General features: G+C 40.6%; 1 protein-coding gene across 3 annotated transcripts in view; it reads right to left on the reverse strand.

The window, feature by feature from the left end:
* Window positions 1–13,256, reverse strand: part of LOC140714042 (leucine-rich repeat-containing protein 49) — a 168,631-nt gene that overhangs the window by 132,839 nt on the left and 22,536 nt on the right. For 2 of the 3 annotated variants that reach the window (XM_073024714.1, XM_073024715.1), the window contains one exon: window positions 11,823–11,928. In XM_073024714.1, the coding sequence (XP_072880815.1) occupies window positions 11,823–11,928 (106 nt within the window). Of the gene's footprint in view, window positions 1–4,690; window positions 4,895–11,822; window positions 11,929–13,256 lie in introns of all 3 variants that reach the window. The other variant, XM_073024713.1, reaches the window with a different exon arrangement.

Here is a 13,256-nt window from a genome sequence, read left to right on the forward strand (position 1 = left end):
CTATAGCTCAGTATTTAATACCATCATTCCCACAATCCTAATTGAGAAGTTGCAGAACCATATAACCATATAACAATCACAGCACGGAAACAGGCCATTCCGGCCCTCCTAGTCCGTGCCGAACTCTTAATCTCACCTAGTCCCACCTACCCGCACTCAGCCCATAACCCTCCACTCCTTTCCTATCCATATACCTATCCAATTTTACCTTAAATGACACAACTGAACTGGCCTCTACTACTTCTACAGGAAGCTCATTCCACACAGCTATCACTCTCTGAGTAAAGAAATACCCCCTCGTGTTTCCCTTAAACTTTTGCCCCCTAACTCTCAAATCATGTCCTCTCGTTTGAATCTCCCCTACTCTCAATGGAAACAGCCTATTCACGTCAACTCTATCTATCCCTCTCAACATTTTAAATACCTCGATCAAATCCCCCCTCAACCTTCTACGCTCCAATGAATAGAGACCTAACTTGTTCAACCTTTCTCTGTAACTTAAGTGCTGAAACCCTGGTAACATCCTAGTAAATCGTCTCTGCACTCTCTCTAATTTATTGATATCTTTCCTATAATTCGGTGACCAGAACTGTACACAATATTCCAAATTTGGCCTTACCAATGCCTTGTACAATTTTAACATTACATCCCAACTTCTGTACTCAATGCTCTGATTTATAAAGGCCAGCGTTCCAAAAGCCTTCTTCACCACCCTATCTACATGAGACTCCACCTTCAGGGAACTATGCACTGTTATTCCTAGATCTCTCTGTTCCACTGCATTCCTCAATGCCCTACCATTTACCCTGTATGTTCTATTTGGATTATTCCTGCCAAAATGTAGAACCTCACACTTCTCAGCATTAAACTCCATCTGCCAACGTTCAGCCCATTCTTCTAACCGGCATAAATCTCCCTGCAAGCTTTGAAAACCCACCTCATTATCCACAACACCTCCTACCTTAGTATCATCAGCATACTTACTAATCCAATTTACCACCCCATCATCCAGATCATTTATGTATATTACAAACAACATTGGGCCCAAAACAGATCCCTGAGGCACCCCGCTAGTCACCGGCCTCCATCCCGATAAACAATTATCCACCACTACTCTCTGGCATCTCCCATCTAGCCACTGTTGAATCCATTTTATTACTCCAGCATTAATACCTAACGACTGAACCTTCTTAACTAACCTTCCATGTGGAACTTTGTCAAAGGCAAAGAACCTGGCCTCTGTAACTCCCTCTGCAATTGGATCCTCAACTTCCAAACCGGAAGACCACAATCTGCGCAGATTGGTGATAACATATCCTCCTCACTTATGATCAACACTGGTGCACCTTAGGGGTGCTTAGCCCACTGCTCTACTCTCTATATACCTATGACTGTGTGGTTAGGCATAGGTCAAATACATAGCTCATTGTTGGTAGAATCTCAGGTGGTGCCGAGAGGGTGTACAGGAGTGAGGTATGCCAACTAGTGGAGTGGTGCCGCAGCAACAACCTGGCACTCAATGTTCGTAAGATGAAACAGCCGATTGTGGACTTCTGGAAGCATAAGACATAGAGGGATCAGAAGTGGAGAGAGTGAGCAGGTTCAAGTTCCTGGGTGTCAAGACCTCTGAAGATCTAACCTGGTTCCAACATATCAATGCAGTTATAAAGAAGGCAAGACAGCGGTTATACTTTATTAGGAATTTGAAGAGATTTGGTATGTCAACAAATACACTCAAAAACTTCTATAGATGTACCGTGGAGAGCATTCTGACAGGCTGCATCACTGTCTGGTATGGGGGGGGGGGGGGGTACTGCACAGGACCGAAAGAAGCTGCAGAGTGTTGTAAATTTAGTCCACTCCATCTTGGGTACTAGCCTACAAAGTGCCCAGGACTTCTTCAAGGAGCGGTGTCTCAGAAAGCCAGCACCCATTATCACGGACCTCCAGCAGCCAGGGTATGCCCTTTTCTCACTGTTACCATCAGGAAGGAGGTACAGGAGCCTGAAGGCACACACTCAACGATTCAGGAACAGCTTCTTCTCCTCTGCCAACTGATTCCTTAAGAACATTGAACCCTTGGACACTATTCACTTTTTAAAATATATAGTATTTCTGTTTTATGCATGATTTTTAATCTATTTAGTATATTTATACTGTATGAAGTATACTGAATAAGATTTACTTATTTATTATTATTTTTTTCCTTCCATATTATGTATTGCATTGTCATGAGGAATATCAAGACACTGCTGTCGCCCTCACTGGACCCCCTGCAGTTTGGGTACCGTCCCAACTGCTCAACAGATGACGCCATTGCCACCACCCTCCACCTGGCCCTAGCCCACCTGGACAAAAAAGACTCATATGTTCAGATGCTGTTCATAGACTTCAGTTCAGTATTCAACACAATCATCCTTCAGAAACTGATTGGAAAGCTGAGCCTACTGGGTCTGAACACCTCCCTCTGCAACTGGATCCTAGACTTCCTAACTGGGATACCTCAGTCAGTCCGGATCGGGAGCAACATCTCCAACACCATCACACTGAGCACGAGGGCTCCCCAGGGTTGCGTGCTCAGTCCACTGCTGTTCACTCTGCTGACCCATGACTGTGCTGCAACACACAGCTTGAACCATATCAAGTTCGCCGATGACTTGACCGTGGTGGGTCTCATCAGCAAGAATGATGAGTCAGCATACACAGAGGAGGAGGTGCAGCAGCTAATGGACTGGTGCAGAGCCAACAACTTGTCTCTTAATGTGAACAAAAGAGATGGTTGTTGACTTCAGGAGGGCACGGAGCGACCACTCCCCGCTGAACATCGACGACTCCTCGGTAGAGATTGTAAACAGCACCAGATTTTTTGGTGTTCACCTGACGGAGAATTTCACCTGGTCCTTCAACACCAGCTCCATAGCAAAGAAAGCCCAGCAGCGTCTCTAATTTTTGCGAAAGCTGAGGAAAGTCCATCTCCCACCCTCCATCCTCATCACATTCTACAGGGGTTGTATTGAGAGCATCTTGAGCAGCTGCATCGCTGCCTGGTTCGGAAATTGCACCATCTCGGATCGCAAGACCCTGCAGCGGATAGTGAGGTCAGCTGAGAAGATCATCAGGGTCGCTCTTCCTGCCATCATGTATATTTACACTACATGCTGCACCCGCAAAGGAAACAGCATTATGAAGGACCCCATGCACCCCTCATAAAATCTCTTCTCCCTCCTGCCGTCTGGGAAAAGGCTCCGAAGCATTCGGGCTCTCACGACCAGACTATGTAACAGTTTCTTCCCCCAAGCTATCAGACTCCTCAATACCTGAAGCCTGGACTGACACCTTGCCCTACTGTCCTGTTTATTATTTATTGTAATGCCTGCACTGTTTTTGTGCACTTTATGCAGTCCAATGTAGGTCTGTAGTCTAGTGTAGCTTTCTCTGTATTTTTTTTAATTACGTAGTTCAGTCTAGTTTTTTGTACTGTGTTATGTAACACCATGGTCCTGAAAAACGTTGTCTCATTTTTACTATGCACTGTACCAGTAGTTATGGTCGAAACGACAATAAAAGTTGACTTGACTTGACATTGAACTGCTGCTAAGTTAAGGAATTTCACGTTGCATGCTGGTGATAATAAACTTGATTCTGATTCTGTGTTGCTCATCCAAACTGAAAAGTCTCTAGCTATCCACTCTATTAATGCCTCTGATAATCTTATACACCTCTATCAAGTCACTTCTCATCCCCCTTTGTTTTCCAAAGAGAAAATCCCTATCTCGCTCAACCTTGTTCTCTAATAAAGGCAGCATCCTGGTAAATCCGTCTGCAGCCGCTCAAGTTAGTACATACGCACTTCAGTTATAAATATACTTTAAACTTGAAACCCTCTTTCCACTTCTTTATTCAAATCATTTATAAAAATCACAAAGAGCAGAAGTCGCAGAACAGATCCCTGCAGAACACCACTGGTTACTGACCACCAGTCAGAATATAGTCCATCTTTCACCACCCTCTGCCTTCTATGAGCAACCCAATTCCGAATTCATACTGCCAAGTTGTCATGGATCCCATTACTCATGACTTTCTGCATGAGCATACCCTTGGGAACCTTGTCGAACACTACAAAAATCCATATACACCACATCCATTTCAGCAAGTTTTAGGGTGGGTATGTGTAATAGAGAAAGAGAGATTTGCATTACTATCAAGGAGGTACAGAAGCCTGAAGGCACACACTCAGCAATTCAGGAACAACTTCTTTCCCTCTGCCATCCAATTCCTAAATAGACATTGAATCTTTGGACACTACCTCACCTTTTTAAAAAAAATATACAGTATTTCTGTTTTTGCACGTTTAAAAAAAAATTTAGTCAATAGATTTACTTGTTTTATTGACTTACTTGTTTATTGATTATTATTACTATTTTATTTTTTTCTCTCTGCTAGATTACATATTGCATTGAACTGCTGCTGCTAAGTTAACAAATTTCACATCACATGCTGGTGATAATAAACCTGATTCTGATTCTGACAGGTTTTGTGATTCCAGTGGCTTAGAGATGATCATGTTTCAAACTGCTTCTGACCATCTGTGTTCTGGATAACTTTTCAATACTACACCCCATTTCTGAACAGATATTACCAGACTGAGTTATAAAGCAATCTACAGGTGGTAAATAGAAGAATTCTGTACCTGTTTTTGCCCAGCATAAGGACACGAAGTGACTTCAGAGAAGAAAGACCTGAGATTTCCTCAATCTGATTGTTGTATAGATCCAAAAAGATAAGGCGACGCAGATTTGAAACGTGCTCTATCTGAGTAATCAGATTATGCTGGAAATTCAACAGGCGAAGTTGCTGCTCGCCCTCCAATATTGGACAGACTGTAAGATTTCGCCTGGTCAATAATTAAAGATATGAATTTGCTGATGGAAGATAATGAATTAGGTATTCAGTTCAGTAAATTATCTAGGAGGCTGATTTCCACTTCAACAAAAGCTGTGTATTTAAAACAAACTTAAAATCTGAAAGCTTTAATAATTGATTATTATAGATAGCTCAGTTATTTTCTACCGAACATGTAGGATCATTGTTGTCTATTTACTATTTCGGTAATATATGAGTACTGTTGTAAATTTATTGTTTGATTAAGCATTCTTGTTCATTTAAATAAATCAATACGGGTTATATGCAAAAGTACGTGAACTGCAGAAGTCATAACGCTTCCATGTGATAAGTGCACATCTCCCTTAAAAGTACACATGAAGTTAGAATCGCACTTCGGACCCCTAATTAGTTTAATGTTTTGGAAATACAAAACATAACAGTGGTGACAAGGTATTTTTAAAACAAATCAGAGATGACTACCTACCTGTTAAAGCACAGTGAGGTGTTCACATTTTTAAAAAGCATAGTGAGACGCGGTCCAGTAAAAATAGCAGGGCAGCATGTATTCTTCAGAAGGGAAAACAGGATTGAGTTTAAAAAGAAGGCTGAAAACGGATTTGTAGGTTCATAAACAGTGAGTACCAGGTTATAATAATCACTAAAAAAGCAGAAATGGCTAGCTACATCAGAAAAATAGACACATTCAATTTTAAAGCAGATGGAAAAGCCGATGAGAAGTGAGTGCCAATTGTACTGAGCACATTGGATTTAAAGGCATACAGTTTGTTTTGAAGTTTAACTGTTCCAACCAAACCAGCCGAAATGAGCTTTGCCAATATCATGAAAGCAATGCATTCATAAGTTGAATCAAAAGGAAGTCAATTTCAATGTACATGGCTGAAAAGAAGTACATTTGTAGTTGTCCAAGCATTGTGAATTCAGTATGAGTTTCATGATGCACTGAGAGATCATTTAGTTTGTGCAATCTTACAAGAAAGCATTCAAAAATGGTACATAAATGAAGCACAACTGATATTTAAAAGAGCAGTTGCAATAGCTGTATCCATGGAAACAACAGACAGCGACACAATTGAGTTATAGTCAGGAATGAAACGGAGCATGAATAAAATTGTAACGTCAAAAAAGAAACCGGCCTGGTCAAACAAATTGTGTTACCATTGTGGCAGAGGCTTAGATACACCAGACCAAAGCAGATTTAAAGGTGAAACTTCCAGAAAATGGAGGTCACACAAAGTGCACGTTGGGCAGTAAAAAATAAATAGATTGCATTGGGAACAGAAAGGCTAAAAAGTCAAGTTGCAATTTCAAAAAGAGCAATAATCTGCATGTTGTTGATAACAGGGTAGCTGTCTGAGTAGACTTAAGATTTACCATGTGAAAACTAACATGAGACAAGCAAAATGGCTTACACCACACCAGCAGTGAAAGGCATATCAATTAAAATGGAATTGGACACTGGCATGGCTGTTTGTCATTCCACAAAATTCACAATACTGTGGATGTCTGTACAGTAGTTAAATTATATTGCATACTGTATATATAGTTGAGATGTATTCTATATTGAGTTGGAGTTTATAGCTAAGCAGCAAGGAGTGTTGTGTACTTGATATTTCAGTAATATTTGAGTAACACTGTAAATATATTATTGTTCATTTAACTAATTCATTCTGGGCCAATTGTAATTGCATATGTTGTTAGGTTACCAGGTGTAAAGTGCATGCCTTGCTTGAAGTAAACACAAAGTTAGAATCACATTGCGGATTCCCGTCTTTTCCTTTTAATTATGTTAGTGTTTTGGAGTTACAAAACACAACAATCATAATTTACAATACAAATATCACTGAGGGTTTCTAAAAAATGTTTGCATACACACTTCATTTAGTGTAGAGATTCATTTGTATTCTGCATATGAAATGGGAGCTAAGGGTTCAAAGCTTAAGTCTTCATAGTTTATTGGAAATCAGTGTACTTTGACAGGCATATGAATTGACCTTTTGTAACTCATGTAAAAACATTGGTTGACATTAATCCACTGTAGTTCCAAGAGGTAACTCCATTGAATGAGGGGTCTGGCAGTAAATATTTCAAACTTGGATTTCAGTCATCATTAACACACAGCACAAGTGCAGCTTATTCACTCCTCTCACTTCAAACAAGTTATTTGAATTTGTAATGTTTTGCAACTCCAAAACATAAAACTAATTGAAAGAAAACATGGAGAGTCCATAATGCATATCTAAGTTCATTTTATGCATGTAAGATGCACAAGTATGACATGGCAGCATCATGACATATACCATTCGCATTCTTTGTACATATCACCATAATGAATTATTTAAACAAAAAATGCTTAACTAAACAATATATTTATAATTTTACAGATATGTTAAATACACAACACCCCTCCCAGCTTAGGTATAAATTCCAACTCAATATAGAATGCATCTCAACTTATCCACATATACTATATATACGCAGTATACTATACAATAGAACTTCTATAGTATAGATATCCACAGCATAGCAAATTTTAAATTGTCGCATTCAGGCCTAAAGACTTATTCACTGTGGAGGATTTTTTACTCTTGAGGGATAATGTCTTTCTTGACAAGGGAAGTGACTGTTTGGGCAGGTGAGACTTGTGGCTGCGAAACAATGTCAGGTTCTGGGGCCTCCTCTGTGGTGGTTGTAGTTGATTCTTAGACTGCAGGAAGTGGTTCTGACAACTCTAGCCACCTTTTGTTTGCTTTTCTTTCTGGATCTACAGAATTTCAATCTTTGCTTCTCTCCCCAGTCCTGGTTTATTTTGTTCTCTTTTTCTTTTGCACATTACTTCTCTCTTTCACACCTTTTTCTTTCTCACTCATATTCTTTCTCTCTGTCTCTTCTCTCCTTTTCAACTTCTTGTCTTTCTTTTTCATGCTTTACTTTTTCTTCTTCTAGTTTCTTGTATCTCTGAAATAGCTAATTTCTCAAGAAATTAGGTCTCGTTTATTCTCTTCCATGTCATAGCACTTCTGTCATCCTTTCATCTTTTTTTTTCTTTCTAGAATGTGTGTGCATACCTTTGGCTATTTCATTTGCTTCAAAATGGTGTTCAATCGGTTGAGTATATCAGTTGTGAAATCAAATGCGTCAATCTTTCTGACATAGCCAGTCACTTCTGCTTTTTTTTAAGATGATTATTATCACCCAGTACTCACTGTTTATGAACCTGCAAATTCTGCCATTTTCACTCAATTGACTTAAATGCCCTGCTCCAAAGAAAAATAAACATGCTGCACTTTTTTTTTAAAAAAAGCTCAACAATTTCTAGCTGTGCTATTGGTTCCTTAAGGTTGTATCCCTGGTCAACTCCGATTTTTTAAAATTGGAACATGTCGCTGCAGTTCAACATGAAGGTAGTCATAGCAGGTTCCTTAAAAACTTCCTCCCCATCAGTGTTATGGTTTGAACTCCAAACATAAAAACTAATTGAAAGCAAAACAAGGAGCTGGGAGGTAAATCTATTTTTATTTTAAGCAAGACACACACATCTGTCTCAGTGACGTGATGAGATATGCCGTATGACTGTATATCATAATTAATTATTGAAACAAAGAAAGCTTAATCAAACAATATTATTGATATATTAAATACACATCAGAATTGTTTGCTAATTTACATTGTTTTTCAAGGTAATACTTCCTGGGCAGTTTTGGCCACATTATTTAATTCAAATTATTGGATAATTTGATATTTTAACCAAAATTATCAGTGAAATACTATTTTTAGCATTATTTTATGAGCATGAAATTTAAGTTCAAAGTAAATTTATTATCTAAGTACATATATATCATCACATACTAACCCTCACTAAATCTGTGCAAATATAAAAATAAATAAACAATATTAATAAATAAATAAATAAATCAGCAATAAATAGAGGACATGAGATGAAGAGTCTTTCAAAGTGAGTCCATAGGTTGTGAGAATATTTCAGTGATGGGGCAAGCGATGTCAAGTGAAGTTACCCCTTTTGGTTCAAGAGCCTGATAGCTATGGGGTAATAACTGTTCCTGAACTTGGTGGTGTGAGTCTTGAGGCGCCTATACCTTCTTCCTGATAGCAGTAGCAAGAAGAACGCAAAACCTGGATGGCAGAGGTCCCTGATCCTGCTTTCTTGTCACAATGCTCTGTGTAGATGTGCTCAATGGTGGGAATGGCTTTACCTATGATGAACTGGGCTGTATATACTACTTTTTGTAGGATTTTCTGTTCAAAGGCATTGGTGCTTCCACACCACACCATCATGCAGACAGTCAATACACTCTCCACTACACACCTATAGAAGTTTTTCAAAAGTCATGCCAAATCTTGTAAACTCCTGAGGAAGTAGAAGTGTTGCCATGCTTTCTTCCTAATTGCACTTACATTCTGGGCCCAGGACAGGTACTTGGAAATGATAACATCGCAAGATTTAGCTGCTGACCCTCTGCACCTCTGATCCCTGATGAAGACTGGCTCATAGACCTCTGGTTTCCATCTTCAGAATTCAATGATCAGCTCCTTGGTCTTGCTGATAGCACCACTCAGCCAGATTTTCAATCTCCCTCTTATGTTTTGATTCACCAGCACCTTTGATACTGCCTACAACAGTCAACAAACTTGAATATGGTATTGGAGCTGTGCTTAGCCACATAGTCATAAGTGTAAAGCGAGTAGAGCAGGGGACTAAGTACACGGCCATGTGCACTTGTGCTGATGGAGATCGTAGAGGAGATTTTGCAGCCAATCTGAACTGACTAGGGTCTGCAAGTGAGGAAATTGAGGATCCAATTAACCAAGGAGGTCCTGGGGCCAAGGCCTTGAAGCTTATTGATTAGTTCTGAGGGGATGATAGTACTAAACACTGAGCTGTAGTTGATAAAGAGCATCCTGATTTATGTATCTTTGCTGTCCAAGTATTCCAGAGTTGAGTGACGAGCCAATGAAATGGCATCAGCTATTGTGATGGTAGGCAAATTGGAGCAGATCCAAGTCGCTTCTCAGGCAGGAGCTGATAAGTTTCATCGCCAACCTCTCAAATCACTTCATCATTGTAGATGTAAATGCTACTGGATGATAGTCATTGAGGCAGGTTAACATGATCCTCTTAGGCACCGGTATAAGTGAAGCTGGCTTGACACAGTTGAGTATCTGAGATTTCTGAATTGAGAGGATAAAGATCTCAGTGAACACTCCAGCCAGTTGATCAACACAGGTCTTTAGTACTTGGTTAGGCACCTCATCTCAGCCAGATGCTTTCTGTGGGCTCCTCTTCCTGAAGCAGAGAAACATGTCAGCGTCAGAGACTGAAATCACAGGATCATCGGGGCTCTGGGAGTTCATGATGGTTCCTCATTGTTTTGATGGTCAAAGTGACCATAGAAGTAAATCAGCTCATCTGGAAGCGAAGCACTGTTATCACCTATGTCGCCTGATTTTACTTAATTAAGAGGTGATAGCATTCAAGGTCTGTCACAATTGTCCAGCATCCTTCATTGATTCAAGTTTAGTCTGGAATTGCAACTTCACCCATAAGATGGCTTTCTGGAGATCATACCTATACCTCTTGTAATTTTCTTAAATGCTATTGATCTGGCCCTCAGAAGATTGTGAATCTCATGGCTCATTCAGGGCTTCTGGTTGGGGAAGACCTGGAATGATTTTGTGGAGACACACTATTCTACAACTGTTTTTATGAAGTCCATAACAACCATGGTATAATAATTTAGATATTTAGATGCAAAGACGAGTCCTTGAACACAGCCTTGTCAACTGATTCAAAACAATCCCATAGCCACACCTCCACCTCCTGCAACTAATTATTTGTTGTCCTAATCTCTGGAACTTCACTCTTTAATTGATAGAAAAATAAACGTTCCAGTGAAGTTCCTACCTCAGAGCAAAGAGCAGCAATAACACTGCTGCTAAACTAGAATGCATATTCATCAACATCTACAGGAATAAATGATTGCAACTTCTCCTACAGTTCCAAAGGGTAAATATTAACTCAGGAACATGGCAGCTTCAGTATTGGGATTCAGATTAAACTGCCCCGAAGGTCAGACTGTTGCACAGCACAGTCGAACCTTCCAGCCCACCACAAACATGTTGATCTTGTTTACCCATCTAATGTCACTTACACACAGGACTAGAGATGATTCCACTATCTCCTCTGGGAGCAAGATCCAAATATCTATCATCTGTATAATAATACTTTTGCCTCAAAACCCCTTCCTTTCTTCTTAAACTGACCCCTCAAGTTTTTGATGTTCCTTCCGTGGGAAAATTATTCTGACTACTTACACTACTTGTAGTCTTACAAATTTATATACCTCTATTCTGTCACTTCTCAACCTTCTTTTGATCTTGGAAAATCAAGTGTTAGCTTATCCAAATGCTCTCCATAAGTGAAATCCTCTAATATAGCCTATATTCTAACAAATCTCCCCTGTACTTTGTTCAGTGCAACTACGTCCTTCCTATAGTGTGGTGACCAGATCTGAACATAGTATTCTAGGTGCAGTCTTATAAAGTTTTATGAAATTCCAGTATAATGACCCAATTCTTACTCTCACCATGGCATATGTTCTCTTTTTCCTCACACTGTTATTCACATCTTCTTCTTCTGAGGTCAACTAAAATGATCCTCATTTGGAACTCAACCATACCCAATGGGTTAAAGTGCCATCTCCATTTTTCTAATCACACTTATTCTTTCAGACCAAACCTGAATGTTCATAACCTCAATATCCTATTCTATTTTCGGATGTCAGATTCTACCTCTGTAATATCGCTCATCTTTGCTTTACCTTAGTCCACCTATTGCTGATGAACTCACCCTCCATTGTCCAGGTGCTAAAAACACTTTCATATTCCAAAATTATACTCACCTGTCTAAATTCAGTCTATCAGAATGCTCTGCCCGCTGCTCTGGTGTACGATACACAACAGGTATTCCAGGCGCTGAAGGAAGCTCGGAGAAAATGACATTGTCACCTAGAAGATAATAATGGGGCTGATCATATAGAAGTCAAGTCAAGTCAAGTCACTTTTTATTGTCACTTCGACATGAGACAATTGTCACGAGACAATGTTTTTTCAGGACCATGGTGCTACACGAAACAATACAAAAACTACACTGAACTATGTGAAAACAACACAGAAAAAAAACGACACTTAACTGCAGACCTACCCAGGACTGCATAAAGTGCACAAAACAGTGCAGGCATTACAATAAATAATAGTCAAGACAATAAGCACAGTAGAGGGCAATAAGTTGGTGTCAGTCCATTCTCTGGGTATTGAGGAGTCTGATAGCTTGGGGGAAGAAACTGTAACATAGTCTGGTCATGAGAGCCCGAATGCTCCGGTGCCTTTTCCAGATGGCAGGAGGGAGAAGAGTTTGTATGAGTGGTGTGTGGGATCCTTCCATAATGCTGCTTGCCTTGCGGATGCAGCGTGTAGTGTAAATGTCCGTAATGGCGGGAAGAGAGACCTCGATGATCTTCTCAGCTGACCTCACTGTCCGCTGCAGGGTCTTGCGATCTGAGGTGATGCAATTTCCATACCAGGCAGTGATGCAGCTGCTCAGGATGCTCTGAGTACAACCCCTGTAGAATGTGATGAGGATGAGGGGTGGGAGATGGACTTTCCTCAGCCTTCACAGAAAGTAGAGATGCCGCTGGGCTTCCTTTGCTATGGAGTTGGTGTTGAGGGACCAGGTGAGATTCTCCGCCAGGTGAACACCAAGAAATTTGGTGCTCTTAACGATCTCTACCGAGGAGCCATCGTTGTTCAGCGGGGAGTGGTCGCTCCGTGCCCTCCTGAAGCCAACAACCATCTCTTTTGTCTTGTTCACATTCAGAGACAGGTTTTTGGCTCTGCACCAGTCCGTTAGCCGCTGCACCTCCTCTCTGTAAGCTGACTCGTCGTTCTTGCTGATGAGACTCACCACGGACGTGTCATTGGCAAACTTGATGATGTGGTTCAAGCTGTGTGTTGCAGCACAGTCTTGGGTCAGCAGAGTGAACAGCAGTGGACTGAGCACACAGCTCTGGGGGGCCCCCTTGCTCAGTGTGATGGTGTTGAGAGATGCTGCCTCCGATCCGGACTGACTGAGGTCTCCCGGTCAGGAAGTCTAGTATCCAGTTGCAGAGGGAGGTGTTCAGGCCCAGTAGGCTCAGCTTTCCAATCAGTTTCTGAGGGATGATTGTGTTAAATGCTGAACTGAAGTCTATGAACAGCATTCAAACGTATGTGTCTTTTTTGTCCAGGTGGGTTAGGGCCAGCTGGAGGGTGATGGCAATGACATTGTCTGTTGAGTG

Source organism: Hemitrygon akajei, chromosome 21, assembly GCF_048418815.1.
Source record: "Hemitrygon akajei chromosome 21, sHemAka1.3, whole genome shotgun sequence".
Taxonomy (NCBI): domain Eukaryota; kingdom Metazoa; phylum Chordata; class Chondrichthyes; order Myliobatiformes; family Dasyatidae; genus Hemitrygon; species Hemitrygon akajei.